The sequence below is a fragment of the Stegastes partitus genome, unplaced genomic scaffold (assembly GCF_000690725.1).
Source record: "Stegastes partitus isolate 25-593 unplaced genomic scaffold, Stegastes_partitus-1.0.2 Scaffold3665, whole genome shotgun sequence".
NCBI classification, from domain to species: Eukaryota; Metazoa; Chordata; class Actinopteri; family Pomacentridae; genus Stegastes; species Stegastes partitus.
In genome coordinates this window covers 31,751-58,390 of record NW_007581396.1, presented here as the reverse complement: position 1 = coordinate 58,390, position 26,640 = coordinate 31,751, and the positions used below count along the sequence as shown (strand labels likewise).

At 41.8% G+C, this 26,640-nt stretch overlaps 1 protein-coding gene across 1 annotated transcript; it reads left to right on the top strand.

Annotated features, from left to right (window-relative positions):
* LOC103376102 (phosphofurin acidic cluster sorting protein 1-like) lies at nt 1–26,640 on the top strand. The gene is made up of 21 exons (XM_008306465.1): nt 1–318; nt 7,756–7,900; nt 7,980–8,071; nt 10,639–10,716; nt 13,427–13,486; nt 15,778–15,938; nt 16,656–16,749; nt 18,043–18,123; nt 18,362–18,483; nt 19,278–19,413; nt 19,772–19,876; nt 19,956–20,062; nt 20,899–21,053; nt 21,249–21,359; nt 21,443–21,545; nt 21,633–21,675; nt 21,756–21,798; nt 21,885–22,026; nt 23,365–23,603; nt 24,435–24,554; nt 24,659–26,640. The coding sequence occupies exons 1-21, from the start codon at nt 1–3 to the stop codon at nt 24,775–24,777; spliced, it is 2,574 nt and encodes an 857-aa protein (XP_008304687.1). The 3' UTR covers nt 24,778–26,640.

Genomic DNA, 26,640 nt, shown 5'->3' with positions numbered 1-26,640 from the left:
ATGCCAGAGACAGGTCAGCGGGTGCGAATGCCTTATACAACAAGCCATTTATATCAGTCTCATTATCAAGACCTGACAAACAAATGTCATTTCTTCAACAGCCTGGACCCATCTAACAATTCATCACCCACCTGTCAGCTGTTTCGGTGTCCGTGCGTGTGTTTGCTAAAGTGTTGTGTTTTGTATTTGCAGTACCCACACTTCCTGAAGAGGGACGCCAACAAGCTTCAGATCATGCTGCAGCGGCGGAAGCGATACAAGAACCGGACCATCCTGGGCTACAAGACGCTGGCTCTGGGGCTCATCAACATGGCCGAGGTAAGACTGTTTTTGTCCTAACTGTGTCAACGCTGGAAAGCAACAGCAATGATGAGCCTTAGAAAAGCTGTGATGTGAAGTTTAAACCAAACACCTTCCTCTGCAGTTCTGTTTTCTTGAAAGGCCTTTTAGAAGCCCGTGAGAACATAAGTGAACGTTGTGCTCTCGTAGCTTTTAGGAGGAACCAGTGAAGTTTTCCTGTTAAGAAAAAGAGACAATTGGGCTTAAATTCATCATGTCTTTTGTGTATTATAGATAGAAATTATCTGATTAAAGTTTCTTGAATCAGATTTTGAAAAATCCCATTTTCAGATGCTCTGTGATCCAGCTGTTTGTGTGACCCCCAATTTTCTCTTTATCTATTTGTTACTGCAAGTGGCGCTGAAATCATTCGTCCTTTATTCAATAATTTAATCAACAGTTCAGAAATCAACTGTTCCTATGAAAAACTAAACTCATGAATAAATTGCCATTGTGGTGGCTGTTTCTCACAATTTGTGGGAAGTTTCAGTACAATTCATCGATTGACCCTCTAAACCTCTAAACTCTGGTGAGTTTGGAAGCTGTTTTATTTTTTAAAATTGGCCAAAATTGCTCCGTTTATCAGAGGGAGATCCTGTTAGAACAGAAAGAGCTGTGGGAATTTCCAGTAGACCTTGAGCCAATCATGTGTAACTTAGATTTTATCAGGAATATTAACATATTAATATATATACATACATATATACATATACATATTAATACATATTAACCAAATCTTACATAAAACCTGTGATTTTTTTTTTCATTTATTTAAATTACTTTATTTGACTTTGCTAATTTTAACAAAAGTGCCATAAATATACAATTTGCAACAACCAGATTCTGTAAAAAAAAAAATTAAATTAAAAATTAAAAATAAATCTGTGCTTCCTTTTGCAAATGAGAAGCCTTTAGTGACTCAGCTGCAGCCAGTTCATTGGTTTTCAGTTGAACTGCAGGCTGTGCTACACATAGCAGATAGAAGACAAATATGTCAACATGATAATAAAAGTGTGAGTAGTACGATATCTACAGTGTGAAGGGAGACATTTGGTTTTCAGTATTGATGACCCCTGTGGACACAGATAGGCTTTTACATTTTCCTAAAATAAATAATGAAAGTAATTCATCTTTAATTTTGATGCTACATAGAAAACATTTTCAAGTTCTCTGCTTCTAGCCAGCATCGTGTTGTTTCCGTAAAGGTGCAGGAATTTCTATTGCAATCACTAATGAGCCCACAGGGATTACAAATGTGACAGGAGCGAAACATAAAAAAATATTGCTTCCCCTAGATTTACCAGAGAGAATCATCGTTAGAATATTCATTAATGAAAATAATTGCTTGCTGCAGCCCTGACTGATGGCGTGTGTGTGAACTCTGAGCGTTACCAGAAAACCTGGTTTTGTATAATTTAGTGCAGTTTATTGATCTCATGCAGAAGAGAACACAACTTTTGAGTAACATTTTAAAACAAAGTGTGTCTTTGAAACAAACAGCCAAGACCCTTTTAAATTACAGACTAATGAGGCAACATGTGGAAACAAATAACACTTTGTTTCCTGCTCTTCTTCAACAGTCTCTCGCTTTAGTCGCTTGTCTTCCTCAGAGCAGTGCGGAGCGCGACTCTGATGAATCTGAAGTAAATTAAAGTTCATTTTTTAATATCAGCCAGGCAAGTGGTTGAATCTTGAGTCGACTCATTAGTGGAGGGAAAGTTTCTCAGTCCAAATGTGTGTTTCCAGCACTGAGCTCCTCCACAGCAGCAGATGGAGGTTAAGCTGCATGTTTGAGGGCACGTCAGCTGTGAGCTGTCGAGTCAGCAGAGTCTCATCCTCCGCAACCAGACGAATGTCCCGGCGGATCTGGACCGTTGACCCTACAAACTACCGGTCACAGGCTCATTTCCCTAAACATGGAGCTTCTGCTCTCTCCTTAAATCCAATCTCAGCTCGGCTTCATTTCACAGCGTGTCCTCGCAAAGCGCTTTCTAACCTAATATCTAGCAGAATAATAGGGGTGGTCTTCTCTTGTCGCCGCTGCCTTTCATTTTCATGCACATCTATTCTTTCATATCCCTCCCTCATCATTTAGAAAATTAATTCACAGTGATGCCGCTCGAAACTTTATTCCAGGCTACCCTTCATTTAACCTTCATCTCAACTCAATTCAAGCGAGTGCACTTTCGAATCAGACGTCGGATTCCGATCTTTGGCCCAAAGTTCTCTTCCAAGTCGACATAAATGTCGCCATAAATCAAATGTCCAATTAAATTGTAGCCTCTTCTGCCAAAAGCTCCTCGCATTCTCTGCCTCTCACAATATGAATCTGTTTTAAGAGGGCTGAGATTTATGCTATGTGTGAGGACATGTGGACGCTCCTTGTGCTCTGTGAATTCCTGGTGACAGTTATTTACAGAATAAAACACTTTGAACAAACTGGCTCACCAGAAAATACTTTATGGAGAGAAATGCTCATAAATAGCTTAATCAAGAAGTGGGTTTGGTCTTTAAAAGTTAGCTGAGCATCTTATTCGGCGCAAATTGAACCAAATGCAACAGTTGAATGAGCTGATCAACCTTAAGTCAGACTGCAGCGCTTCAGCTGTTATTCTGCTGCCTGCTGGCTGCAGAAGAGCGTCCCAGCATGTAAAATAAAGTCAAATTTTATTCATGAAGCTCCTGCAACGGACAGGTTCACTGCAAAGTGCTTCACAAAGGGCAAAGGACACAAATGCAGACTCATCCGCACCAAAGGTTCAAACTCATTTCCTTCAGAGCCACAGTGAAAGTCCCCGCAGAAAGAGCCATGTTGGCATATTCTACCTAAAGCCCTGCGTGTGTCAGAAAAATAATGCGCTACAGGGCACACGCACGGGCCTCTCAGAGTCGCAAAGAAATGTCATTTTGATGGCATTGTGCTTCTTCTAATATGACAGGTAGTTTCCACTGACCCAGCAAGTTGGAGGAAAGAGGATGAACTGTTGAACCCGTTCAGATATTCCAAAAATGTTGTGACTGTAAAGACACAATCATCTTCATTTGTGGCACACAAACAAGTATTTTTATTGTCTAATACTTAGCTGATAAGTCGTATTTCCTCAGTATGTCTTTTAGCATCATATATGATAAAAACAAACAGTAGATCATCAGATTTAAGATGCTAAAGAGAACAAATATTTGGCGATTAAAGCCAGAAATGACTAATTTATTACAAGATAAGTTCCTGTGGTAAACACAGTGTGCATTTCAGGGAAGGTTAATCACCCTTAAAACTGCATTGTGATGCAAACGAACTAAGCAAATAACAAAAGTAACATTTATTTTGAACAGGAGATGCTTTAACATTGCATCAGCTTTTACTTTCATCCCAATAAGCACAATCTGTAGGAGCTGCATTCATCCCTTGCTAATGTCAGGAGGCTACCGGGTGAACTTTTCATTCAGTTTTTCTTTTTAAATGATTAACTGGAGCAGCTTGAGGGCTTCTGTCTACATGTCAGCCATGAATGTTTCATTTCATAAAACTATCACATAAAGATTGCAAATGTCACCTAAACTAAATGTGAAATTACAACTTAATGCACTTTTTATGACCACCAATGTATTTAAAGTGGGATTCAGCGTGAGCATGTAGTCATTCTATCAGTGGGGGTAAAAAAAAGCACATCTCTGCTATTCAGTTAATCATCATCTGTTAACCCTGTGAAGCACAAAACCTGCCAGCTGGTAATTACAGGTAGGTTTATAAAATTGTTAAAATTACAGCATTTATCAGAGCCAGAAACGGTAAAAATAGAAAAAATCAACAGATTTTCAACTTTCTGACAGTTTTTAAACGAATTGTGTGTGATATGGAGTTCCATCAGGAAAATTAACAAACCCCCTGATTAATATCGTGATGTCTCATTAAAATCACTTATTGGACATGTTTTGTTTAAAAATAAAAAATCCATCAGATCCTGTAAAAACCTGATAAGCCTGTGATCTTCAGTTTAACTGAAAAGTCACGTTTGACTCAGCTGTGACAAAAATTCATGGATCATTCAGCTTAACTGCAGGTTGTGCCCACACAGAGTAAAGGTGGTGATAAGAGAGATTAAGAGGAGAGTAAAACATACTTGAGCAGTTCATATAAATGCAGCATGGCTCAAAAACAGTGTACAGAGGAGCAAGTTGGCAGCCAGTTGTTGGAGGACACATTGAGCATGGTGAATCAGCTTTGTGGAGCTGATGTGCAGAGCAAAAAAACAGAAGAAGCCTCGTTTGTAGAGGCTGCAAAAATGCAAATAGTTCAGTATCTTTGCACGTGGAGACTCGATTTTCTTCCAGTGTGTGTATCGCCTGTGAGATTTTTGAAATTATTGTAAAACATATAATCAAATAAATTAAAATCTAACTTTACATTTTGTATGATTTCTGCCTTTATAACTGTCTTACTGCACAAGAAACATTTCTGAGTTGTCTTTAGTTCCAGCCACTGTTGTGCTGTTTCCATAGAGGTGCAGAACTTTGTGTTACGGTGTAGCATGAGTCCACAGTGAATAAAAATGTGACAGGAGCCAAAAAACCACTCATTTGGGGTTCAGTCAGAGCATCTGAGGGGTCTGGTGGGGCTGTAAACGTCTGAGATATATGTAGGGATGAGACCATGAAGAGGTTTACAGACGGTTATTTCTATTTCTTCTCTGAAAAGTGAAAGTCTGGCTTCAAAGTGGTCCTTTAATCCACTTCCACTTGCAGGTTTTATGTGATGTCATGGATGCGGGGAGGCTGTTAAAAGATCTGATGCAACAACTGATATTATTTCAAGCAGCACCATGAAGTCACCTTTAAAGACGCGCTGTTTCTGCAAGATGTGAAAGTAAGGGAGGTTACATAGAAAGGCCAGAGTTTAGAATGCCTTTGTGGTTTATTGTGCTTTTACAATATTGAGAAATACAGACAGCAAGATTCATTTTAGTCAGACTTTCAAAAGGGGTGACATTGGTGTGATTTTATTTCTTTTTGAAATCAATAGCCATAACGATTGTAGTCAGCGATGCCCTCTGGTCCCTGTGTTCTCGCATTTCCTTTTAAAAAAACATTAAAATCAGGTTGCAGTGTCCGTTTTTTTATACTTAATTTTAACACATTTATTGCATTTTCCCAGCATGACTTAATGCATAAATCATTACTCCATTCAGCCCAACTTTTATTTTGCTGTTTCTCTCCCATCGAGAGTTTGAAAGTGAAGACAGTCTGGCTGACATGCTGTGTTTACCTTTGTGATAAAAGCATCCTTTAAGAAAGAATTCGCTCCATGTTGTTCAGCATGATGCATCCCTTCAGTCGTTGCAGTAGTTTAACTCTGCAAGCGCTTTTTAATAGATTTTTAAAAGCTGCGGCAGCATTTCAGAGAAGAACCTGCAGTAAATCCATCACCGGGTTTAGTGTCTTCATGAGGAAAATTGGCGAGATAAAAAAAAAAACACAAAACAAAACTATCAAATTACATCAGTGCGTCTCATTAAATATGCATATTGCGCCTTCGTGCTGTTTGTCGGATTTGCATAATTGTTTTTCTGGCTGGAAAATGGTTAAATTATCAGCTGCACGGAGCTTCACAGAGCTAGCAGGAGCATGAAACATCTGAAGTGAGTCAGCTGAACCTTTGCCAAGTGAATGGATGTGAAGCAGTAATGTGTCTCTGTGTAATGTGTGGCTGAGGCCGTCTCCGTAATAAGCTGCTCAGACTTCATTAACCGCCTGAGTGTGACCAGACTGCTGAGAGAGGCTGGATGTCGCTCAGTCAGATACACAAACGCACACAGGAGACGGCATGCTTTCTGCTGCAGAGACAAACGACCGTCTCACACGTTCACGGTCCCTCTGTCTGGCTTTGTTGATCCCTGATTGCCGTCTTTGTTCATTTCTCCCCCTCCCTCCTCTCCTTGTGTATCATCATTCACTCCTCTGCAGAGCCTTCCTTCTGATCTCTATCGCCTCTCATATCCTCCTCTAATGCTGTTTGAACGACGCGATGTCCAGCGTTCGTCCCGGCTGTGCACAAGAGAGCCACGACTGAAATAAGCTGATCCCTCGTCAACGTGTCTGTTCAAAGTTTATGCATCTGACTTGGACGTTCCTTCAGCGTTCTCGTTTTATTAGCATTCTGCTGTTTTGGCATTCACACGCATCTCATCTGGGAAAACAGTTGCTTGTTAGAGCATGACGGGGTTTTATTCAAATCGCATATGGGCACAAGTTTGGAGTCTGAGTCAGAAATTTAAAACAAAAGCAAAAAAAATGGTTGGAAATCTGCATCTTTCTGAATTACAGAAATCAAATAAACCCCTTTTCTATACATCCCACGGATGGTGAGCTGAAATGAGATTAATGAAACTTTAAATATGATTTTTTTTCTTGATTTTTAGAGCTACATCACGTCTGACAACAGCGTAACATTTATTTTTTATTTTTTCTTAAATTTGTGAAGAATGAGAATTAGTTTTTTTTTTTTAATTGTTTTTATTGTTGGACATCTTCTCCCTTTTCCCCTCCTTTTTCAATGTTTTTCTTTTTGACACAATCAGTGCTTTTGCTCATCATTAATATATATATATATTCCAGACAGTGACAATTTAAAAATGCCCTTTAGTGTGTATTACATGGTAAAATTATCACGTTTTTTTCAAAGGTTAAAATCCTAAAAATGTATGAATATTTAGCTTTTATTATCAGGACTGATGCTGGTTAAAATATATCTTGTGAAAGTGGAAAATAATAATATTTTATAAGATTTGTATGGCAATTTTTTTGATATTACTTGGCATTTTTGTCCTTAAGGAGGTCTCTGTATTTTTTTGTTTTTTATTTTTTTTAAATTTATTTGTTTAGTTTTTAAGTTGGTGCACAAGGCATTAAGTCATCAACAGAGCTACCTACACTTTACATGAAGCTACTGGATCTCTGCATAAACAAATGCAACTCATTCTAATCTTGTGTTCAACAAGTCTCTCTTTTTTTCTTTTTTCACCCCAATATTTTTATGGCACATTTTGGGATGGGGATTTTTGTCCTTAAAATCCTGAGTGTTTTTTTTGTTTGTTTGTTTTAATCTGACATTGCACAGAACAACACTAATGCATCAGAATCAGTGCTGCTGCTCATCTCTAAAGCATTTATCATATGGAAATGGTTTTTCATAGAAATCCACTGTGGTCTTATCAAACCAGCATTTAAAGGACTGAAATCATGAAAACAAACAGATGGATTCTTTTTGATGCAGACTTTTTTTGTCCTTAAAGATTCCAGTGTGTCTTCTTTAAACTGAAACACAGGAGTTCAAGTCATCACCGTTCAACTTCTTATGAAGTTGCAGACTCTCTGTGTGACCGGATTTAATGCAACTCCTTGTTTTTTCACTCCCTCAAGGTGATGCAGCACCCCAGCGAGGGCGCCCAGGTCCTGGGGCTCCACAGCCAGCTGAAGGACGCCTCGCTGCCCGTCGCTGAGGTCCGAGTTTACTCTCTGTCCAGCCAGCCCATCGATCACGAGGGACCCAAAGCAAAGATGTCTGGTGTGTACTCCACCTTATCACATCTCTCTCTCCATCATTTTGTCCCTGTTCTTTAGCTCTCCTTTCTGTGTCTCTCCAGATCGTTCCCCAGACATCGACAACTACTCTGAAGAGGAGGAAGAGAGCTACTCATCAGAACAGGAAGGCAGCGATGACCCCATTCATGGACAGGTGTGTCCGACTTCCTCTGGTCTGCTTCTCTCACTTTGCTTGCACAAACATTGCCTTCACATTTCTCCAAAAGTAGCTCTGTGCCCCTGAAAGAGTATTTTTCACGATATCCATGTAACATAAGTTATTATTGCACATCTAAAGCAACCACAGAGAAAGTCGGTCTGCGTCTGGCTGACTCTTTGCTCAAACTGAATCGGTTATTGGGTTTTGCCCCATTTTCGTCGTTTTTTTTTTTTTCCTTCGTCTCAGCTGCAGTGCTCGACTGAACAGGAGCCCAGTTCACAAACGAACTGGTGCGAGCATCAGCAGAATGCTCGTGGTTTCTGTATTGTGTTACCTTCTGCGCCGGATTATGAAAGAGAAAAAAGTGGCGGCTCTCGGGGGATGTGAGGGGAATCGGCGCCCATCGAGGCGAGAGATTGAAAGGAGCGAACAGACAGCAGACAGAGATAAGAAGGGAGCAACGAGGCTGAGGAGGCCAGATTGAAAAGGCTGAAAGGAGGGAGGACAAAGAGAGAAAAGGGTGATGAGACAGTTCAGGGGTGAGGAGGCTGACTGCAAGAGGGAAGCAGTGAGCTGAGAAAGGAGGGAGAGCAGAAGGTCAAAGCTGGGCTGAAGTCAGAAGCTCATTGAGGCTCGTGTTCTCGTAGTTGCAGACTTTTTCTGTTTCAGATGATAATGCCAAGGTAGTGGCTGAGATCTGAGACAGGGGATGACATTGTTAAATAGAAGACAGATGGGGAAATAAACAAACATGTTTTCTAACTGCAACGTAGCCAAACGCATTGGTGGAATCCGAGTGCAAAAATTGGACTTGAGGGATTCGGTGGATGATTAGCCAGCGAAGACGGCGAAGCTGTTTACTCACAGTGTTCAGGTGATTTGCCAAACTGGCTGTTGATTGATGATACGCCAGTTTCCTGTCTGGGACTTGACTTCTTAGGGGCTAACTTGAATTTTTTCCACATTTTGCCATCGTAAATGTAACTTACTAAGAATAACATGTGGTCACGTGTCACCATTCTAGTGTCAGTACATGTTAATTGTCTGGTAATAACTAGTCAGAACAAATGATGATGCATAATATATAACATTGAAGTACTACTTTTTATTTCATGGGCTACTTGGAATTTTTTGGTAAACAATAAAAAATGTAAATGAAAATAATAAATGCAGAATTTTAAATACTGATTGGTACATTGATTACCTTGATGCTGGGAGATAAATTAAGGCATTTGGGTCAGCACCACTGGGTCAGGACCATTTTAAAAGAATAAATAAAAATGTATGTCTCCACTAGTTATTGGATATTAAGCCTTTTTCTGATCATTTAAAAAAAAAAGTGGAAAATGATATTAATATATAAGATATTTATGGCAATTTTTGGTTCCATTTTTGTCCATAAGGATGTCTCTGTATTTTTTAATTTTTGTTTATCTATTTTTTAATTGGTGCACAAGGCATTAAGTCATCAACAGAGCTACTTACAACTTTAGATGAAGCTACTGGCTCTCTGCATAAACAAATGCAACTCATTCTAATCTTGTGTAAAACAAGTCTCCTCTCATTTTTTTCTTTTTTCTCCAAAATTTTTATTGCACTTTTTGGCATGGGGGTTTTTGTCCTTTAATAATAAATGCAAGATTTTTAGATACTGACTTGTACATTGATTACCTTGACAATGGGAGATACATTAAGGCATTTGGGTCAGCACTACTGGGTCAGGACCATTTTAAAAGAATAAATAAAACTGTATGTCTCCACTGATTATTGGTTAGTGGTATCATTTAAAAAAAAGAAAATAATCCAATCACATAAATTCATATAAAAATGCACTACTTTGGCTCCAATGCCTCTTCCAGTCTGTGGTCACAAACAACAGTGTACCTGTTTGTCATCTGCTTTATCATCTGACAGCCGTAACACTGATGACTTCAATGCAATTATATCTGAAAGATGCAGCGGCTGCACAATGACATCAAAAGATACTAAACTAGTTTTAAACAAACTGATAAATGAGAGTAAAGAGAGTATTTGTTGAGGACTTTTTTATTTTTTCTAAGCTGCAGATTTTAGCATTAGTGTGTATCTGCAGCGCTGAACGTGGGATGGATTACACAAATTACCAGGTGCAACACCGAAATGTGTTTTAATGGCTTTTGGACAACAAAAACAGAACCTAATCCGGGCTAATCCTTTAACCCCGCAACACTCACTAGCCCAAATGTAAGCCAAGTGAAAATTCTGCCGGTGTGTTTTAAATCAAATTTGGCGAGCTGTAAATCATTTGGAAGCACAAAGCCTCACAATGTGGTGTTAACCAAGATACCAGGAACACAGCAGCCGTTGTTCTTTACGTCGTAGGAAGTGAATACACACAGATTTTTCCTTTTTTGTGCTGGACATTAATTCCACCATAAAACTGGGCGTACAGTTTCTGTAACAACCTTAAACTAACCTTTAAAACACCATTTTTCATACTTTTTCTCCTCTTTCTCTCATCCTTGGTGTGTCTGCTGCACCTCTCTCCCTCCGTTTGACCTTTTTCTGTCTCTTTCTCTCAGTATCTGTACGACGAAGAAGAGGAGGTGAGGAAGAAGAAGCCGAGGCGCAAGCTCCCTTCCAACGCTGCCATCACCAGAGTAAGAAAAAAGGCCGTCCTTGCCTCATATCACTCATTCATCCCTTCTTTTTTTTCCCCTCTTTGTTTTTTTTTCTATTTACCTGCTTGTTTGCTAAACAAGTAGTGACAAACCTGCTTCGTGCAAAAGGCCCTTTCAAGTAAATTTGATTTGACTGGACTCAGCAACCCTCCCACTGTGCTTCCTTCTTGCCTCACCTCATTCAACCTCTCCTCCTTCTCAGCCCTCCCTCTCTTCCCCCTCCATCCATCCCTCCCTCTCTCTTTCTCTTCTCTCTCTCCCACATTGTTGATTTATCTATAAATCCATTTTCTGTCTCTCATTCTCGATACATGCAATTTAGACCAATTTCCTGGGAGGAAAACATCGAGACGTGTCACCACAAGCACCCGCAATCACACTAACCACATCCTGAGATGCATGGACACGCACACATGTACACAGATAAACACAGCAGGGGCCCAGACCAGCGCACAAAAACGACCCGCAGCCATGAAAATTACAATTGACCTGCAATTTGCCAGTAGGAAAGCTGTGTATTTGGATTGTGTGCGTCCGTGTGCATGTGTGTGTTTGTAGCAGCAGGAGTTTGTCTCAGCAGGTTATTAATGGAGTGCTCCTATGGAGGTCTCAGTGGGACTGTCACTGCTGCACCTCAACACCACCGCCTGTGGACAACCCACACACTCACCACCTGCACTGCTGCCGGTGGAAAACACACACACACACACACATTGAATATGAACACACACTCGGAAGACCTTCTGCCCTTTGCGGCACACACTGCTGCACACACACACACACACATACACATATATATATACAGAAACGTTTACCTCCCCAGAGCCCGGCATGAAGTCGACCCTCTCCACTTTCTAGCAGCAAATTAGGACAAAACCTCCAAAACACTCCAGCGCTCTACAGAGCCACTCAGACATCCACTTACGCTGAGGCTGATAGAAGCTTTGCTCATGTTCTTCAATTTATTTATTTTTTTACAGGTTTTACCAAAAACACTCAGGAGAATCAGTTCTTAAACTTTTTTGCATGAAGTAGGATCCCACACATGCAGATGTTGTTGGATTTCCTTCCATAAAAAGACAACAGTTAAACCACCTTGTTTGTAAAGCAAATTATGTTTGTCAGTTTTCTTTCTTCTTTTTAATACTATAAAATACAACAAAAAACTCAAAACTTGACCCAAAATGTTGTGAGTTTTGTTGGATGGATGAATGGATGAACTCTGTGTGGCCTAACGCCCATCCACCTGTATATTTTCTTCCGCCTATCTGGGGTCGGATCGCGGTGGCAGCAGGCTAAGCAGGACATTCCACATGCTCCTCTCTCCACCAACACAGCTCCTCCTGGGGATCCCAAGGCGGTCGTAGGCAAAATGAGATATGTAATCCCTCCAACTAGTTCTGGATCTACCCTGGCGTCTCCTCCCAGTTAGACTCGCCCAGTAAATGTCTGAAGATAGGCACCCAGGAGGCCTCCTGATCAGATGCCTAAACCACCTGAGTTGGCTCCGTTTGACATGAAGGAGCAGCGACTCTCCTCCGAGCGCCTCACCTTATCTCTAAGGCTGAGCCCAGCCACCCTACGGAGGAAACTCAGTTTAGCCACTTGTATCCTGGATCTCATTTTTTGAGTTACTCCCCAGAGCTCATGACCGTATGTGGGAAATCAAGAGCTTTGTCTTCCAGCTCAGCTCCCTCTTCACCGCAACAGTCGGTACAACAACAACAGATCCCCAGTGAATTGACTTTCCTCGAAATAGATGGACCGGGGCTTCCTCCTGAAGCCCAGCATGGGAGGGAAACTATCGGATGAGCATCTGGTGGCTCAGCCTTTGTCAAAGGGCACAACCTTAAACTGCAATATGGATTAACCATCCAGTGAGCCCACCACCTGCTGGAATAGGCGCAGAGTGTGAATGGAGATGAGGCAGGCCATGCACACATTTCTAGGCCGTGGACTGCCCTGTGACAGTACCCACCTGTCACTCAAAGCAGCCACACCCTTAATCGTGCATAATTCCCATTGTTAATACAACTTAACTGGATGGAGAATGTAAAGTTTACCACTCGCACAGTTGTCACAAACAGATAAATTAGCTCTTAAGACCAAAATAGTTATTGCACCAGGCTGTAAACATGTTTATTTCTGCTGTAAAGTTGGACATTTTAACATGGCGCTCTATGGGGGTTGACTCTCTTTTGGAGTGAGCCTCAAGTGGACACTCGAGGAACTGCACCCCCACTGTTGGCCTCATTTTTTGGCCGCAGAAGTTGCAGCTTGGAGAAAATGGATATTTCAGCAAACTTTATCTATTTTCTAACTTTGCTTGGTAAATAAATAAATAATCCTCTGCGCTCATTCAGGCAAAGGATGGAAAGTGTCGACTTAATAACCCCAGTAATATACACGCTGTCACGTGTTGGACTTTAATAACACAAGATGCCGCCTCGCTCCAGCTCAGCACGGAAATGTCAGCGTGGATGACACTTTTCCTTTATGTGACATACGGAAATATATCCGGCTGTTGTATTCATTAACTGCTGTTGTTTTGAGTCATCAAGCGTGAAAAGTGAGCCTGGAGACTGCCGTCGTATCTTCCTCCTGTCAGCGCTCTCTGTGCCATCCCCATGAACAGGATCCGTCTCCTCGGTGTCTCATGTTGTGCTTTTTCCATTTTCTGTCTCTGCAGCAACCCAACATCAAGCAGAAGTTTGTCGCCTTGCTGAAGAGGTTTAAAGTCACTGATGAGGTACGTTCTTTTTTTCCCCACTTTTTTTTTTTTTTTTTTTTTTACCTCCACCCTCCTCCCCTCGTGGCTCTGCCCCTCCTGATCACTTACATCCCACTTCCACTCGACGTGCAAGGCTCCGGAGTGTGTGCTCGCTTCAGAGGTGTTGCTGGTAGTCAACATGTATTTCAGTTCGGCTTTGAACGCACAAAGAGATGTGTGGGAGCGATGTGGCAGAACAACTGAGATTCAGCTGGCAGCTCCAAAACAACGTTGTAATTTAAAATAGAACAGAGACGTGTTTAATGTGTTCATGTGCTGCTGGAGTGATTCCATCAAGCGAAGTGTGTGTTTTATCTCAAACTGCTCGCACTTCTGCATCTGAGTCTGGTGCATATGTACGTGTGGGTTCCTCTGTTGTGAAGACTTGTGTTTGTTTAGCTGCTATTACTCACTAATCTGAAACTTTTCTACATGTCTTTGTGCTTATCCAGTGCTGTGGCTGTGTCACGTATCAAAAATGTGATCAATACCACTGTACTATTGCTTGTATCTGTACAATTATTACTTTTCCCATCTGTACTATCATCGCTATTACCTGACAAGCATCTCTGCTAAGATTCAAGTTAGTATCGTGATCCCATTAATACCTTTTCTGCTATTTTCCAGTCTGTGTTTTTGCACTGATGCTCTGTATAAATCAGAATTATTGCAAATTGGGTGTTATTTTTGCAGCTTGCATTGTCATTTATATATATATAAATAATGCATATGTGCTGCTTTATTACTGGACATGCTGTGGAAATACTCAATTAATGGATTAGTTGATCAACAGTCCAGTAATCAACTCCTAAAATGAGCAAAACAAATGATTTAAAGACGTCATCTTTTTGAGAATTTGTGATGGTTTTTTTTCAGATTTTTATTAAGTACATAGAGAATTCATCAATTAAAGTTGTGGGAGGCAGCAGTCTGGAAAAGGATTTGAAAACCCAGCCGTCCTCCTGCGGCTCTTCCCTCTCAGGCTTCAGCACATGTTTCATACTCAAGATCAACGCTTAACTCACTGATGTTACTCGATTCAGTAACCTGTACTTGTCATTCAGTTCAATTGTTCTGATTGTGACCCTGATGCTGTTGTGCAAAAGAAGTTCCATGAGATTTACGGCCTTGTTTTCTTTTTAAACTCATGGGCCTCAAAGATGACAGCAAACTGAGAACTTGAGGCCGATTCAATTGCCTCAATTTGCTCAATGCATTGCTCTTTTTTTGTGTTGTTCTCCAGTGCAGGCAGTTGTTTCCAATTCTAGAACAGCAACTTTTCCTGCAGTATTTTCCGCCATTGAATCAGGCTTATCGTCTACATTTGTAAAACAGCCAATAGGAACAACTCCCTCTCCCTGTGAAAGCCTGTGATTGGCCAAAGTCTACCACCGTGGACTTGAATTTCTAAATCCTGAAAACAGAGGCAGGAGCAGGAGTCTCGTTTCTCCTCAGATTGTTGGAATTACAATACGCTATTATGTAATTGTTACGCAGCGATGCCAAGGAATTCTGCCTACCCCAGCTTTAACTGCTAAAAATAAGTGAGATGACGAATTAAACAGATTTCACTTAAACCCCCAGCTTAGCCTACTTTTTGAAATGGGAACAATGGTGCACGATGATATTATTCTGTGGTTGAAATCTTTTACGATTGACAGACAACTTCCTGCTGCCACGTTCTGAAATTTCCACAAAGATTTGAAGTCAAGATAGAAAAAACAAAACAAGTAGTATATGCTTCCATCATATGATTTGATTTGATCTGTAAGAAAGCAGTGGACTGGTTGCATCCCCAGTAATGCCACTTTGACATGTGTGCATCTTGTGTGTTTACATGCATGACTAGTTACATTTTAAGCCCATAACTCGGCCGCAGTATCACAGTTCAATGTGTACTCTGATTAGCAGAATGACGTCTGAGCCACCTGCCTCGCTCTCATATTAAACAGGTCACTGTGGCAGGTAAACATCTCACTTGTTTCGCTTCTGGTTTTCGCCGTCTGCGAAATCTCAGCCCTGCAGAGCCTTGTGGGTACATTATTGTGTCAACAGGAAAAACTGGCAGTGCGCTGTGTTGAGTATTACTGCTGGGATCGACGATCTCTCCTCTGCACGGGAAGTTATTTGTGCTCGGGTAGAGGAGGGGGAGGGGAGTTGTTGGCACATTTTTATAGCCTCTATATGTGTTAACAGAAGTCGTGGATTCAGTTAAATAAAGGGAAAAGTGAAATTCAGGGTGTCAATGTTCTCCCCTGTGTCTCGTCCAGGTTGGTTTTGGCCTCGAGCACGTCTCCAGGGAGCAGATCCAGGAGGTGGAGGAGGACCTGGACGAGCTCTACGACAGCCTGGAGATGTACAACCCCAGCGACAGCGGGCCGGAGATGGAGGAGACCGACAGCATCCTCAGCACCCCCAAACCCAAGCTAAGGTACTGACATCATATTACTATGCGCCTCGCTTCCACAGACCTGCTGCTCCACCTGCACAGATATCCGCTGCTCTGTGCTCGTCTGCATTCAGCACCACACCGACAACGACTCGACCCTCTCCACTAACAATTCAGAGCCCCCTCTGTCGGCCAAAACGGCTCACTGCAGCCACAGATTAAAAAGCTTTACATGAGCCAGAACTGGGTCAGTTTTCTTTGATCAAAATGTAGATGTAAATCAAAGCAGTTTTAATTTCATCCCAAAAATGTTATTGGTGTTGACTCATGAAAGAAAGTCACACTCCTCAACTGAAATGAACATTAGTCATCCTCAAATTCAAAGCCGAAGCTTGTCGTGAGTCTGATAATTATTTTGAAAAATGGGTTTGAAAGCGTCAGAGCAGCTGAATGAGTCAGAAATTAAAAATATGTACTTACATACTCAGACAGGGCAGTGACATGCTTCAAACAGAGTGGAGAAAATAGCAGGTGTATTTTCTATTTCTGTTATCTGCTTTCTTTCTTTAGCAGCTTTTTAAATATAAAAAGACACTTTCATACACAAAGAAACACTACTTGAAGGTTTTCTTTTCTCACAGTAACGCATTTGAAAAGTGACGGCGCTATAAAAATAAGTGACAAATTTCCTCCTGTCATTAAGGTATTGTTGCTATTTTGGGTTGTGCATGAAGTTTTCTTTTGTTTCTGCTCGCTCAGGCCCTTCTTTGAGGGAATGTCTCAGTCCAGCTCGCAGACGGAGATCGGCAGTCTGAACAGCAAAGGCAGTTTGGGCCGAGACACTTTCAGCCCGGTGAGTAGCTCTGATCCACAGCAGCTGCTCCGTCAGCAGAAATGATACTTCTGTGAGCTGTGAGGTGAAAACCTGAACTGTTGGAGGGGATTTTTTTTCTCCTCCTCCCCATCTCACCCACAGTGGAGTGTAATAAATCTTTATTGCCCCCTGAGGGTGTCCGACTTTACAACCAGATGTCATTAAAACCTGTGTACAGAAGACACGTGTTACAGGTGCAATATACGCCGACGACTACAGCTGCTGTGCAGTGATAGCGTGAGGCAGTTAAACCCATGAAAGATTTTCTATTGACAAAAGTTTTTATTACTGCCATTATTTCCCCGAGGGGTCACAAGATTAATCTGAAGAGGAGATTGTCAGCAGTGTTGAAAAACAGAAGAAAAATTAGTTTCTGTTGCATGAGATTATTTATATTTTATCTCTAAATTAGTTTCTCCTACTGAAAAACCTGATAAGAAATAGTGTCTTTGTTGTTTTTAATTAACAGTTTTCTGTAATTTAGTTGTTTTTGCATGTATTTATTTCAGTAAAAATATTTTAAGATGTTCCTTCAGTTTCACACCTCATCCCTTAATTTAGTCATATTTTTTTGGCCCTTATCCAATGTTGTCATATTATTTATTACAGTACATTTAATTCTTATTGCATTGATTTATTACTAAGTACACAAAGGGCTTCACACTCACTGCTGACAAGATAATAAAATGATAAAACTACGCTCACACAGTGGCACTAAATAGCATACAGTAGCATAAAATATGTTTAGAATACAGCATAAAATGAAGCAACAAGCTTGAAAAGCAACATGTGACTCTGCATTGATGCGGTAAATATCCCCGATCTAAAGCCGATGAAAATCACCGCAGCGGGGAAGCAGACTGCAAATGTAAAAATTTTCAGAACTGTTTCACACTAACATTTTCCTTAATGGAGGAGAAATCCAATAACTCTTTGACAGCCACCATCTGCTGAATAAAAAGTGTTTAATCACGCCAGGCTGAATGGATTTCAGTGGATGTCTGCGCTGCATTCAGACACAAGCAGCTGGAGTTGCTCCTTGTGTTGTGTTGGTGCGTTTCTATCCTGAAGAAAAGGCTGCTTTCACTGGAGTAAATGTGTTATTTGTGTAAAAAGAACTAACATCCTCTGGCGATCGCTGCTGCTGTCTTAGGTTGGTTATGTTTTCTCCCTAAAGCCGAGCACTGTGGCTGCATCTGTTCTTTTTATTTGCTGAATCTCGGGTCTCATTAAGGCCGTAGACTGACTGCCGCTGCCTCGTCTTCCCAGCAGGGGGAGCAGCCTCCTCTGGAGAAGATGAAACCCTCCCGCAGCCGCAACCTGGATGACGTCCCGTCTGAGACCGACACGCTGGTACGACTGATTTGTGCTCATGAGTGTTGCTGTGTAACCAGAACAAAAAAAAAGAGAGCATTAATGTTGTGTTGGGCTCTTTTGTGAATATCAGTGTGAGGACGATTCACTGCCATCTGTGCTGTAAGTGAGACAGATTGAGAAAGCAGAAGAAACACAAAGTGGATTGTCAGAGAAGATGGCTTTCAGATTGCCACTATCTCCTCTTGTTTGACACTGACAGTCTGTCTCTGTGTAGGAGCTAACGGACCAGGAGCTGTTTGCTGAGGTGGGCCCCTGCATCACAGTGTCGGTGGCAGAGAAACCCCGTACGCCCCTGAAGAGCAGCAAAAGTGAAACCCAGCCCATGGCGTCACCACGGTAACATATCGCTCAAGTCAAACACGCTTTTATTTTGAAAATATGTTGCTGTTTGCTGTTTCTGATTCTTGATTTATGTCTAAAATATGAAAATATGAAAAGAAAAACTGAATTTATTATCAGAAACGTGCTCATTTTACAGATATTGCCACAAAACTAATATCAGCGATTACTTGTTTTTATGACTTCTGTCTACTTCTGCTGCTCCGTCGTTCATGATGCTACAAATAAACACTGTCTCTCCTTTTTTTGTCCTCCTCTGCTCACTGTACTTTATCTAGATGCTGTGTGTAAAACTTTGAATGTAATTTTTGCTTCATTAACACATTTTGCAGCTCATTGTTTCGGTATTACATCCTGCAAGTTTACTATTTCAGTTTAGTCTCAATGTTCTTGGACAGTCTGCACACTTTCTATTACCTGTCAAATATTAAAAGGCAGGCTTCTGGCAAAGTTATCTTGCTAGTTTTGGATCATTTTGGAGCGTTTAATAACTAAAGCACCAGATGTTTCCCTTATTAGGTGGTGGAGACCAAAACAGAGCTAAAACGAGAAAAGACATGATTTTAAAACTAATACTGCTCTGTATCTGTGAGACATGTAAAGGGTTTGTGAACACATTTCTCGTAACAATTTGATAATATGTCAGTATTTCAGCTAAAGTAGGTTTTAAATCAGCTGACAGAAGACAGTCTTGGAAGATGAAGGGAAATCAATGGACCATCATCTTGTCATTGCATGTTTTGCCGATTTCATGTGAACACGTTTTGAACTCGCTTCGTCTTCTTTCCCAGGTTGGACGGAGGCCACACGCCCAGACAGAAGCGCAGCAGCACTCCCATGAAGGAAAGACAGCTGTCCAAACCTCTCAGTGAACGAACCAACAGCTCAGACTCGGAGAGATCCCCGGAGCTGGGACACACCACTCCGGTACGGCACCGAAAGGCTCTAAACCTCAGCTAGACTGAGAATTTTAATGACTAATTCTTTCCAGGATTTTAACATAAGCTACGCCATCATTTCAACCTTGCATACAAAAATAAACCAGCATGTTGCGGTATTCCCACAGAGGGATTTACACATAAAAACAGCTCCCTTTGTTCTCTGCTCTCTCCTACCCGCGCACTTTGCTCAAAGTAAAGAAAAAAAAAAAAAACATGCATTCTGATAATGTATGACTCGCCTGGAGCTCAGAAATGAATTATGTATGTGCTGATGAGTCATCTGAAGAGTAAATGTGTTGCTGTGGGGGGGGATTTATGGACTCGGCGTGTGTTTGTGTGTGAAGGTCCTGAGGAAGGCTGTGTACGATCAGCTCAATCAGATTCTGTTGTCGGACGCGGCGCTCCCAGAGAGCCTCATCTTGGTCAACGGCACAGACTGGCAGGGGCAGGTGAGGCTCACGGCTTTCAACGTTTGGACGGCGGTTTTCAACACGCATCTCACCTTTTTTGTGTGTGTGTGTGTCGCAGTATGTTGCAGAGCAGCTCCAGGTACAGAGACACCCGGTGGTGTGCACGTGTTCGGCAGCTGAGATCCAGGCGGTGCTGTCTGCTGTGCTCACTCGCATCCAGAAATTGTGAGTTTTTCTAATGTGCACAAACAACAAAGGCACAAACGCGTCCTGAGTTAGCCGGATGACTCATCTTCTCAGCCTTTTCGCTGCTCTTTGCCTTATTTTCCATCCTCTCTCTCTCACCTCCATCTTTCCGCCTCTTCCTCTTTGGCCCTGTGACTGTACTTCTGTTTTTTCCCAAAATAAAACTTCATACATCCCCCTTATCTCTCCCTCTGTCTGCGCACCTCTTTGTCTCTCCGATTTGCTCTATTGGTATTACACTTACCAAAACATATAAGAGAAAATGTCAGATAAATAAACACATAATGGTGGTTATGTTACCAACTGGGCGTATAAGAAAAGACTCATAAACAGGAAGTATTAAAGGATTTACATTTTGGTTTTATGCAGAAAAGAGAATGTTTTTCATCATTAGTCATAAATCTTGAATATTTACATTTAATTTTAGAGCTTTTAGGCGATTAAATAGATGAGTCAAGCTGTTCATTTGTCATTAAGGAATGAATATTTTCAGCTTTTCCAATGTAAGGATTCACTTCTTATCCCTGTTTTGTATGAATTAAAAGTTAATTTGTTGTAATTGGTTTTACAAAACAAAAAATCTTCTGGGGAATAAACATCAAGAAAAGTAGCTCTCTGCCTCATTGTGTTAGCACCAGTGGTTACAAATACATGCATGTGTTTCGTATTTGAATTTACAGTTTATTGTTCTGGTTTTGGAGATCAGATTATTTTCCTTTTCCAATCAGTTTGTCCGTTAAGGGATTTGTAGGTTTTGATAGATGAGACTCCACACAGCACCTGTAACACACCCCCCTCTTTCTCTCTCCCTGTAGCTGTAACTGTAACTCGTCCATGCCCAGAGCGGTGAAGGTGGCGGCGGTGGGCAGCCAGAGCTACCTGGGAGCCATCCTGCAGTTCTTCGTCACCCAGCTCGCCAACAAGACGTCCGACTGGCTCAACCACATGCGCTTCCTGGTGGTGCCTCTGGGTAAGAGTCTCCATGGCGATCAAGAAGCAGACTGCGGCAAGGTTTCGTCACTTTTGGGGAAGAGACTTTAGCGCTTATTTCAAACACATGCTGATTAGGTTTTGGCAAATACTTATCTCCGGATCTGGGCAGTTGGCCCAGTTGCAGGCCGACATTCTCCCTCTTCACGTTTCCTTCTTCTTCTTTCTTGATCAGGCTCTCATCCTGTTGCTAAGCACCTTGGCGCCCTTGACAACCGCTACAGCTCCTCCTTTCTGGATGGAGCGTGGAGGGACGTGTTCAGCCGCTCGGAGCCGCCACAGACAGGTAACGCCGATCAACACACGCTACCTTCTGCTTCCAAAATAATTAAACACAGACGCATCTAATCATCTGTTTTTCACCTGCAGATCAGTTGGATGTAGCGGGTAGAATCGCCCAGTACATCAGCGGAGCCACAGTCACACACCAGCTGCCCATCGCTGAGGCCATGCTCACCTGCAAACACAGGACGTGAGTGTCGACGCTAACGAACGTCACCGACTGGAACTCGCTCTTTGGCTTGTGTTAACATCCTCTGCTGTTTCTCTTTCCCCCCAGGCGAGATGAAGACTCCTACCAGAAATTCATTCCTTTTATTGGGGTGAGAATTTACTCTGAGGGATGAAATTGCCAACGATTGCTACTGACGTCATCTTGCTGACGTCTTTTCTTGTTTTCCAGGTGGTGAAGGTTGGTCTCATCGAGTCTGGTCCGTCCCCAGCAGGTGAGTGTTTGGAAAAGAGTTTCAACGGAGCGTTGGGTTTGATTTAAGCTTTTGACATTTTTATTTCCATTTTTGCTACTTTTCAGGGGATACAGAGGAAGGTGTGGCAGTGAGCTTGGCGGTTCCCTCCACGTCTCCTCCGTCCCACGGCTCCCCCACAGGGATGATCAAAGAGGCGGCCACGCCCCCCTCCTCACCCTCTATGGGCAGTGTCCTCACAGTACAAGGGTAACATTTAACTTTACTCTCTCACTTTCTCTAATTTTGGACTTCCAGGTGGATTTGATCCCTCCAAAAATATCCCATTAGGCTTCAAAATGTTTACATGAAATAGAATAGCTAATAAATTCAGATTTTTTATCTATTTATGAGTGTGGAATTTATATTTTTATCGTACAAGTTGGTGAAATCTGGCCCATGTTGAGCAGATAAAACCACAGTTAATACATTATATTGCATGCTTTTGTGTGTAAAATCGTATCTTGCGCAATAAATCCTAACCGCAGCCGTCAGCGAAACATGTTGCAGAGTCGTTGCAGAGCTATTAATGCCTTTAAACCTTCTGTCTGTATTAGTTCTTCGAGCAAACAGGCGGTTGCATGTGTTTGACCAGGATCCTCCTCCGAAACATGAGGGACTCTTTGAATCAGATGGTTTTTTTTGCTTTGCCTGCCGCAGTCCGTCTCTGTAGAGCCACACAGAGTGCAGCTGATCTCATCTTTCTGTTTCACCTGAGTGTATAAAATCTGTTTTTGACATTTAAATTGAATTAATTATTCGAGGTCGGGTGCTGCTGTGGAAAAGGCACATTTTATATAGAACAGGCAATTCAAATTGCTTTGCTCAGAGCATTAAAAGGTTTTTAAAAGAAAGAACAACGGCGTAAAAACATGTAAATTCAAAACATTATTGAACACCTTTGCACTTGACAGACAAAATACTAAATACAAAATAAATAAATAAATAAATCCTACGACCTCCTGCACCGCCTGTAGGCACCAAGGTCCTGTCACACGTGAACTTGTTTTATGGCACTTATTCAGGTCGTTTCCTCCTGACTACATCCCTGCTTGTGTCACGTCTAGTCTCAGATCTACATCGTTTTGGATAAAAGCTCAATGAATTTGTAAATTGCAATAGTAGATTAGAGAATTAAAGTACAGGAACCTTGAGCAAAAGTTGAAACCAAAAAATGTGGATATTTGTAAAAGTGGCACGTAAATCAAAAGCAGAGAAAAAAATGAGAGTCTTTAAAAACAAAGAAAGAAATAAAGCAGACACATGTGTAGAATGAATCCTCTTTCCGGCTCAGCAGAACTTATCTGGATAAAGAGAGATTAAAAAGCAGTGCTTCTCTGAACAGCAGAGGAGCGATGACCTGAAAGAACCCGTCTGTATGATTCTGATGTTTGCTCTGTTGAAACCTAAAACTACAGAACATGTAACTGAACCACCGAGAACTTCACATAAAGAAACAAGCAGCTGACATGAACACACACTGATTTGGAGTCATTTTTCATGTAGAAACAGTTTTCTTGTGTTGTTAAGAGCTTTTTCTGTCCGCAGGAGCCCCAGCATGTCTCACGGCGTGGACGCCATCGGCCTGCAGGTGGACTACTGGCTGGCCTCGCTGGCGGAGAAGCGTCGGGAGGGCGAGCGGCGCGACACGGGCTGCAAGAACACGCTGAAGAGTGCCTTCCGCTCGCTGCAGGTCAGCAGGCTGCCAGGAGGAGGCAGCAGCGATCCACAGGCGCAGGTCAGCACCATGGCCATGACCGTGGTCACCAAGGAGAAGAACAAGAAAGGTGAGACGAGGATCCGTGTGCATAATTAAAACTGTTGACACTAATTTGACAGAGTGATGCCACCTGCAGTTCGGTGAGCCAGAATTTAGCCTCCTCAAATGATAAAACCAAACTGCTTTTTTGTGTGCATATTGTCATTAAACACATGCCAGCGATTCAAAAGTCATATTTGAAATTGAAACGCTTCTGCTTAATTGTGTGTTTATAACATCTTATATTAATTTATACATTAACAGGTCTGGTTAATTACAGTTTAGAGATGAATGATCCAAATGTTGAGTCCCACAGAACAATTGTTGTGTCAGAATCCAAAAAAACAGCAATCAAATATGTTCCATGTTAGTTTTTTCATCTTTTTCATATTTTGCTTTTTATTTGAAATCATAAACAGAAGTGCCGTGGCTTTTTAGTTCCTACATTTTAAACAAAAACAAAAAAATGATTCTGTCTATTTTCATCACCCTGATATAGAAGATATGCAAAATGTTCTCTTAGTGAACGGCCGGTCTATAATCTTGGCTTTTATTTTTAAACTCTATCGACTGACTCAAATGAGCGTTTTTGCAAACCGAAACTGCGGTTTTTGAATTTTTAGACCACAGGATTTCATTTTTACTTTAAAATTAGGAAAAAAAACAACACATATGACTTGAGTTTTGGTTTCTAAAAACAAAAAACAACTAAAGTGTTTGATTGTTTTTCCACCTGACACAGTTCCTACATTGAATCACAGATTATCATATGATCCCTACACCTTCTCCATATGTCCTGTTCCGTCCCTTATCACACGTTGACATTAGTGTCTTTTCCCCTCATCGTTGCTCCCCTCAGTTCCCACCATCTTCCTGGGAAAGAAGCCCAAAGAGAAGGATGTCGACTCTAAGAGCCAAGTCATCGAGGGCATCAGCCGACTCATCTGCTCTGCCAAGCAGCAACAGACCATCCTGAAAGGTAACCCGATCGATCACAGGCTCGGTTTCATCCACTACTGTTCGCTCTTTCAGTTTTATTTCCCCGTCAGTCTGTTACTCAGCCGAGCTTTTCCTCCTCCTCAGTGTCCATCGACGGCGTAGAGTGGAACGACGTCAAGTTCTTCCAGCTGGCCGCCCAGTGGCCCACTCACGTCAAATACCTGCCTGTCGGACTTTTCGGCTACAGCAAACCCCCGTCTTAGGGCCGAGCGCCGCCCGACTTCTCTGACCCCGACCTGACCTGCGACTCTCCTCGATCCTGTCACACCTTTGCGCACAGACCCCGCCTCTCAGCGCCTGCAGAGCCGAGAGAAGACGTGGAGCGGCTGGATTATTTCCATCCTTTGGTTTCATTTTAGCCGTCTTGTTTCTCCGTAGGGAGGAGGTGGAGGAGGAGGGTGCTGGGTGCAGCGCTGTTACTAGTCACTTTAATGCCCCTTTTTGTGTGTCTGTGTGTGCGATGAGTGTGCATGCACACGTGAATGTACAGTATGTGTGTAAATGTGTGTGTGTGTGTGTGTGTGTGTGTTTGCGTGTGTGTTTACAGGGGGGTTACAGCACAAGTTTATTAGCTAACTGCCATTTCCGTTCTATGGAATGCAACAGCATGCAACAAGTCACCATTTTCAAGCCCTGACAGTCTGACCCTCGACTACTGACCCCGTCAAAAGTCACCTCGAGCTCCGATCCACACGTGCATGCTCCCGACTAACAGACACACCACTCATGTGCCACCAACAGTAACTCAAAATAAAAAGCAGTGCAACAGGGCTTCGGTGTTTGCATGAGCCGGTGAAAACACAAAGAAAAGTCGCCTCCGCTCACAAATAAAAGGCCGCCGTGTCGTGATTTTTCTCCCTGCGAAACAAACTCCCCTCTAAGCAAACCCTTTCATTTTTGATTTGTATTAATTTCAAGGGCTTCCAGTGACGGTTTTAAATATTTTCTCTGTACCAAAATGAGTCATTTGGATGTCTTAATGCCAAACAGAAAAGAAAAAATATCCATATAAAGGGGAAGTGTCTTTTTTTTTTTCTTTTTTTAAACTGTGCTCTAGTGAAAAATAGTAAGAACTTCCCTTTAAAGCTGTTTTGTGATGCATAGTGTGTGTTATTGTGAAGAGTTACAAGATTTCAGGGCAGGAGCAACTATAATGTGCAGTTTTCTTTTTTTTTCTTATTTGCTATGCATTTATGAATCCACTACTGGCGAAAATAGACGAACTCCCTTCATAGCAGATCCGAATAAATATGCAACCAGAAACAAAATGCATGTTTAAAAAGTTCAAAACTGTTGACAGGAACATGATGGGAAAAGTGTGGGTGTTTTTTCCCAGATTAAACTCCGCAAGAATGAGAGTTAATTACCCACAATGAAGCACAATGTCGTCGCCAGTTGGCCCCAGAAAATCCTCACTTTATCAGCAACACACTGGCAGCTTTTCTTTTCAGTGAAAACAGCGGACCTGGTCAAAAAAAGTCCCATTCTTTGAGCCGTTCCCTTTTTATTTCCTTTAGACTCCTTATTAAGCATTTTTATCAGGAAGCAGTCGGGTTTGTGTTATTTTGGCACAGGTCTGCTTCGTGCTTTTTCTGTAGGATGTCGTGAGGTGATTAGTGAGTGTACAGTAACTGGTAACAAGTGTGTGTGTGTGTACGTGGTGAAGTAAATGTAATGTGGTCAAAAAAAAAAATCACTTCAGAGGAGGAATAGTTTTTCTACCATGTGATAGAGGGCATGCAATTGGTGTGTGAGAGTGTGTGTGTGTGTGTGTGAGTGTGTGTTGGTGCTGATGTGTGGTCATTATCAATGTCACTGATTAGGGCTGTGAAAGCTGCAGTGGTCATCTTGTTCACGTCGTAGCCCGGCACGAGGCAGCAGGACGAGATTACAAATTAACTCCACTTAGGAGCAAATTTTATAGTAATTGGGTTAAAAAAAATCTTTAAAATAATCTAAACCTGTGCAGCTCTGCCTTGTGTCGCCTACATCCTAACACTCTCCATCTCCGGTGAAGTATTCGCAAAATAGTCTCTTTTTTTTAAAATAAATAGTGTTAATGCCAA

Bases quoted from the DNA above. Each gene is read 5' to 3' on its own strand.
- LOC103376102 (XM_008306465.1), top strand. From the start codon at position 1: ATGCCAGAGACAGGTCAGCGGGTGCGAATGCCTTATACAACAAGCCAT. The intron at 319-7,755 runs GTAAGACTGTTT...CACTCCCTCAAG, and splicing joins GGCTCATCAACATGGCCGAG to GTGATGCAGCACCCCAGCGA. The intron at 24,555-24,658 runs GTAACCCGATCG...CCTCCTCCTCAG, and splicing joins GCAACAGACCATCCTGAAAG to TGTCCATCGACGGCGTAGAG.